The 5,803-nt window shown below is 35.4% G+C and overlaps 1 protein-coding gene across 3 annotated transcripts; it reads left to right on the top strand.

Annotated features, from left to right (window-relative positions):
- On the top strand, positions 1-5,803 carry LOC140979987 (uncharacterized). 3 transcript variants are annotated; one of them, XR_012175839.1, is made up of 7 exons: positions 1-148; positions 1,663-2,230; positions 2,847-3,022; positions 3,208-3,303; positions 4,061-4,317; positions 4,743-4,955; positions 5,075-5,309. XR_012175839.1 is itself a non-coding variant. In XM_073445691.1 (7 exons), the coding sequence occupies exons 2-7, from the start codon at positions 1,949-1,951 to the stop codon at positions 5,447-5,449; spliced, it is 1,407 nt and encodes a 468-aa protein (XP_073301792.1). In that variant the 5' UTR covers positions 1-148; positions 1,663-1,948; the 3' UTR covers positions 5,450-5,803. The 3 variants fall into 3 exon arrangements, 2 of the variants coding, with proteins under 2 accessions (XP_073301792.1, XP_073301793.1); XM_073445691.1 differs by having other exon boundaries at positions 4,735-4,955; positions 5,075-5,803; XM_073445692.1 differs by having other exon boundaries at positions 8-148; positions 1,701-2,230; positions 4,735-4,955; positions 5,075-5,803.

Raw genomic sequence — 5,803 nt, 5'->3', positions numbered from 1 at the left:
CATTACCAGCTAAAATTAAGTTCCGAACTGGAAAGTGAGCCAACCTCGCGTCCGTGTATGCTTAGGTCTCTTTTCCTGGGTCTTCAACCGTTCCACTTTCTCAGATCTTCGTTTCATTTTTCTTCTTCTACACGCTATCAAGATAAAGGTAAGATTCGTTCCTTTTATTTCTATCTTGTACTCTTTTTTTTAAAAAAAATTTGTTGCCATTATTGAGTATTTGTTTGATACAGTCACAATTAATTATTGTGTCTCCGATTGTACGAATGAAACTCATGTATCCGAAATTCATTGTCGTAAGATTGTTAGAAATCGCAATCAGGCAAATAGGAGAAAATGTTATTGGAAATAGCTGGTGGTTTAATGTGACAAAAATTGGTTTTTCATTCTGGAACGGTGTGCTGTGGATGAAACCACTATTGAATTTAGAGTATTTAAGGCGTTTTTTTTTAAAATATTTATAGCTGTCCCAAAGCTAGAATTTTTGCTGGCTATGGTCTCACTATTATAGGGTTAAAATGTACCATCACATCCAATGTTTCAAACAACGCATGTAGCATGTTAGATGACCTGTATCAATTAAGTTATTGAGATACGTATATATGGATTTAGACAGTTATAAGCAAGCTATTTGGGTGAAGTGAGACGAAAGTACATGATCTTATCGGAGCTAATACCCATCTTATTTGTTGGACTGACGTCACTCGCTAATATCTTGTAAATTTTACGTGGTGTGAGTGAGGTATGTTAGATGTCTCACATTGTTTGGATTAAATTTTTGAGAATTTTATATACAAATTTGAACAATCCTCCTTCGTTGGGCCGGCTTTTGGGTGGAGTTATGCCCAAAGCCATGATCTTAATATGAAGTTTTTGGACATGAGGGGGTTTGTTAGATGTCCCATATCGGTTGGATTAAGTTCTTGAGAGTTGTACATATGAACTTAGACAATCCTTCACTCTTGAGCTAGCTTTGGTTGGAGTTAGACTCAAGTCCATTATATTAACATATCATATAATTTTCTTGTGTTCATGTATTCATTTTTCTAGCTAATACCAGTTGGTTGATTAGTTATTGATGCAACACTTAACATTGTTGATGGACATGACCATCTTATTATTAGAGCTCCCATTTCTTTACCTCTTTTAAATTTTCTTGTCACAATACATTTTCTCGTCGATAGTATCGGGATGTCTTATACTTTTAGTTATTAACTGGATGATAATCTATATTAGCTTGAATCAATGACTGTGTCATCTACTCATGCCGAGATAAGGCATCCTGTCTTCTTGGGAGATGAGTTAGAAGGATGTCTTGTCCTTCGTCCATACATTTTTAATTATTACAAATTTTTTTTTCTTATAAAAAAAATAAAAAAATTGGCATGTAAACTTTATTATATCTTCACGCTATCTTGACATTTTATTGTGCACTTACCAAAAAAAAAGGGGAAGCGTGTTGTTAAAAATTAAGTAATTATTGGTTCTTTTGTGTTAGTTTATTCTATGCTCAAAGAGCTAATAATCATCCTTTTATTTTGAAATGACCGTGTTCAGTATCTAAAAAGTATCATGTTAAGTTTAATTCAATGGTGCTTTATGCAGAGAAGCACTTTCCCTTTGTTGATAAGGCTTTGATTGCTGTTATGCTAATGCTTTCAGCTTCTCATGATCTCATCTCAATTATTTTTTATTTCAAGATGATGCCATCAGGGAATTAATTGACATGAATCGAGAAACAAGGTTTTGGCATAAACAGTTTTGACCTTGAAATCTCACATTTTTCTTATTAATAATTCCGAAAGCTTTTTTCATTGGCATCTGCTGCTATTCCTTGTTGAAAAACTTCCAGTCTATTTGTCTGCATTCTGAAGGAATTCATTTACTTATTGACGATATTGAAGCTAGAAGCAAGTCTGACATAGTCACCTTTGTCAAAAATAAAAATATGTCCGAAAGTATATCTATTTCGTCTGGATCTAAATCTTACTCACGGAAGCCTTTAGTACCAATCACATCACTAAATCATTGGAAAATTGGAAAGGGAGCTGGTGTTCAGATAGCATCATTTCTCATTAAAGCTATTGCATTAGAGATGGTGCGGAGGTTCTCAAGGGCGACATGTCCTTTTGTCTGGAGTGGGCTGCAAGCATTGCAATTACTCTGTTACCCCCCATTCAAGTGGATTCAGCGCTGGAATCCTTTTGGAATGTTGGTCAAAGGCATGCAGGTGGGTTCTGGACTGAAAGATTGTTCCTTTTTATATGGCTGAACCTGACATGCATATATAATCTGTCACATGCCATTTCATGTTTGTGCCAAGCGTCTATTTTTACGTTTTACATATATAGAATTGAGGCTAAAGCCTTCTCGTGAAATCGGTTATGATTTCAAAACTATAATTCCAGATTACAAGTGACAATCATCTCATTTTGTGGTTTTTGTTTCTTTACTCTGGAAACTGATGTACTTGTTTTGCCTTTTGTATCTCTTTGTTCCTTGTCTTAAACATTATTTCAGGCACAATTTTGGGTATGTTTCTGATATGGTGGCCACCAATCCCGATCATGAAAGGGATGTGACACACATAAATTAAAAAGTTGTGAAGTGCAATTTATATCTATGAAATGCAAATTTCATTAGTTTTTTCAAAACTTATAAAAAAGTTTCTGGGTAATGGAGGCACCGATATAGCTTCCTCAACATTCAAAAAAAGTGCTGTGTTTGTTGTCGTAGTTGGTAGTTTTTTTATATCTACAAGTAGGATCAGACATCATTTTGGGAGCTTTAATCCATTGGCACTATTTTCTGAAACTAATTTGTTGACTGTAAATTGCTTTTTTCAGATGTTATCACACCCTTTATTGGTTCTCTCTATCGTGGATGCTTTCTCTGATCATTCAGACTGCAGCAATCCTGCAGTTGATAATACTGAAAATAATAATATCAACGACGAATCTCAAGCATGTTCAGACTCTCGTTCAAGATCCTCATCCGTGCAGTGTGATGATGATGACATAAGGTGTAAAAAGTAGTTGTACATGTTATACACCTAAATATTTTGTGGATGATTTCTTTTGGTTGGTCTACATGAACTCACCCACATTTTCATTCTTCCGTACTCATGGAAACTAAACTCCAGTGGAGTTTTGATTCTTTAAGATTTTTGCTGGATTTCCCGTTCTTTGACTTTTTTCCATTTTACAGAATTGGCAATGAAAAACCTCAAGGCATGCTTTCCACAGGGTGGTTCTGTAATCTTTGTAAAGAGCTGGAAAACCAGGGAATTTTTTTACCAGAGAGGTGAGTTTGTTAGTTATGGTGTTAATAAAACAGTTGAATGACTGTTTTAAATAGAAAAAAGCAGAAAATATATCCTAGAGTAATATTTATGGGTCTTGGTCTTTTCTTTTTTGTTTCTAGTTTTGTGCCTTGCATTTTCCTATCACATCATCACCTTTTCTTCTGCCATGCTCTTCATATTTCCCAATCCAACGTTTGGATTCAATTTTTTTTTTTAGGTATTTGAGAAGAAAACTATGTTCCTAGTGTTTTCTTCTCTTCTCTTCATTTCTTTTTTGTTTTAGAAAAACCTTCATTTTGTGGCCACAACAATCTTTGAATAGTTATTTTGCTGTAGTTTGAATTGGTATTTGACTAATTTATTCCATCTTTTACTTTTTTTTCATCTTGGAATGACAATGAAAAGTATTCACTCTGAAGAGTGATAACAGTGATTATCTGGTACTATCAACAGTGATTTATAGCCTTTTTCAGTTGAACAGTCTTTTTCTTTTGCATTGAAACTTCCTGCTGTCATTCAATCTTAGTTTGACATGTTATTATCTGCATCAATATGATGTGTCACTTGTAACGTGTTTAAGGTTGGCAATGTTTAGAAAATATAGTTTGATAATAAAATTTGTAGGAACAGAGCAAAGCAATTTAAAGAAAACAGATTAATTTTAGTTTGACTGTTATCCTGAATAATTGAAACCTATTTTTTCCTTTATATCGTGGTCAATAATCTGCAAGTTTATGTATAGTTGTCTTTGGGCAGAATTAATGAAGAGGAACTCCAGAGGTTTTATGTAGCTGCAAATGGGGATTTATCGAGCTTGTTCTTATCATTAAAAAAAACAATACGCTGGAGAAAGACTTACAGACTTCTCTCCGAGGAGGAACTTGAGTTGTGGTCAAATATGATTTTCTGGCATGGTTTTGATGTGAAGCATCGACCATGTCTTATTGTTCGTCTTGGGCTGGCATGTATCACCTTGTCATCCCATGATAGACCTTGCTTTGTGCAGGCAGTGGGTACGCTCTACAGCCACTCTTGGAAATTTTTTTGGTGTTCTCATTATGGAATTCTCTCTCTGAATATTATGATATAATTTACCAGCTGGTTGAGGTGAAAAGTAGGATTATCTCGAGTATAATGCTTTATTTTTTTCCGGCTGTTCTTCCCATCTTTTCCACTCCCTTAATGCTGAGAGAATGTTAGAGTCAGTTGCAAGTTTATGATTTATTGTCTTTGTGGGGTCTGAACCTTCACGTTTGTTTCTTGCAATATATGTAACACTCCTTCTCAAGTCAAGTAAGTTAATATTTTTGTCCTTGCAGCTTAACTATCACCATATTTGTTCCCCTGATTCTTTTATCCACGTACTCAAAATCTATGTACTCGCAAAACCAAATATTGTGTGCTCGGCTAATGGCTGTTCGTAAATGAAGTATCTCAGGTGGAGCACGGCGTCCTCTACTTGGTGGATGGAGAGAATCCTCAGTTTACTGTGATAGTGGATTGTCATGGGTTGTCACCTCTGAAAATTCCCGTGCAAATGATGAGACACTGCTGTAATCTTTTGCAAGACAATTTTCCAAACGTTCTCGGTTGTTTAATCATTATACGGCTTCCTCCGATAGTTCGTGTTATGGCACAAACATTTATACAAGTAAGCTTATGACTACTTTACGTGACAAATTGCTTTAAACGAGAAAATAAAGTCAGAACTTTTCATCCACATATCTTGTTATTTAAATTTGTGCTATTTTTTTCTGACCCTTTCATCAGGTTCTCAAACCAGTCACCAAGCAAAAACTGAGATTCGCAGGAGATGCGGATCAGAAAGTTCTTTCTGATTGTTTCCAAACACTTCCATCATATCTCGGTGGTCTGTGCTCATGCACAAGATGTGCTAAACTGGGAAAAGGCAGCATGCTACGAAGTTTGGATGGCCATACCAGCACATCAGAGGCAGTTTCTGAGATCACAAATTTTGAGGATTTCTCATCCATCGAACCAACTTATCAGTATGATACAATCGTGGACAATAGCTGCAGTCAAATATTGCGCTCTGCTGTTGTAGGTATTCTCATTCTCTGGGTTTTAATCGCATTTATTGAAGGAATATATGATCCCTCAAGTCGTCCATATTTACCCCCGTGATGTTGCAATAGAGGAATGTCCCTATTTCTCTCCAAGGCTTGATTCTTCTCATCCCTCTAGGTTAAAAAGTCTATATATCTATGTAATGTAGGAACCATACTGATGTGTTGTAGTTATTTGTAACAGTTTCTTACGGAGATAAAATTTGTAAGAAATACTTAAATTCCATGGAGTGAGGATTGATACCTTCTTGAAAGTCTCCTATTTTTTGTCCACTTTAGAACTAGTCAGACGGTGTTACATGGAACAAGGCTTGAGAATTGTATGATCAAGTAAGAGGTAATGCAAACTGCAGACTGTTATAAACGGAAGGCAGGCAAAATTTAAGTTAGAATAATATTATTTTGAAAGGCA

This window comes from Primulina huaijiensis, chromosome 6 (genome assembly GCF_012295235.1).
Source record: "Primulina huaijiensis isolate GDHJ02 chromosome 6, ASM1229523v2, whole genome shotgun sequence".
NCBI classification, from domain to species: domain Eukaryota; kingdom Viridiplantae; phylum Streptophyta; class Magnoliopsida; order Lamiales; family Gesneriaceae; genus Primulina; species Primulina huaijiensis.
Note: the sequence above shows the minus strand (reverse complement) of the source record. Positions and strands in the feature narration are given on the sequence as shown.

Bases quoted from the DNA above. Each gene is read 5' to 3' on its own strand.
- LOC140979987 (XM_073445691.1), top strand. From the start codon at position 1,949: ATGTCCGAAAGTATATCTATTTCGTCTGGATCTAAATCTTACTCACGG. The intron at 3,023-3,207 runs GTGTAAAAAGTA...TCCATTTTACAG, and splicing joins TGTGATGATGATGACATAAG to AATTGGCAATGAAAAACCTC. The intron at 4,318-4,734 runs GTACGCTCTACA...TCGTAAATGAAG, and splicing joins TTGCTTTGTGCAGGCAGTGG to TATCTCAGGTGGAGCACGGC.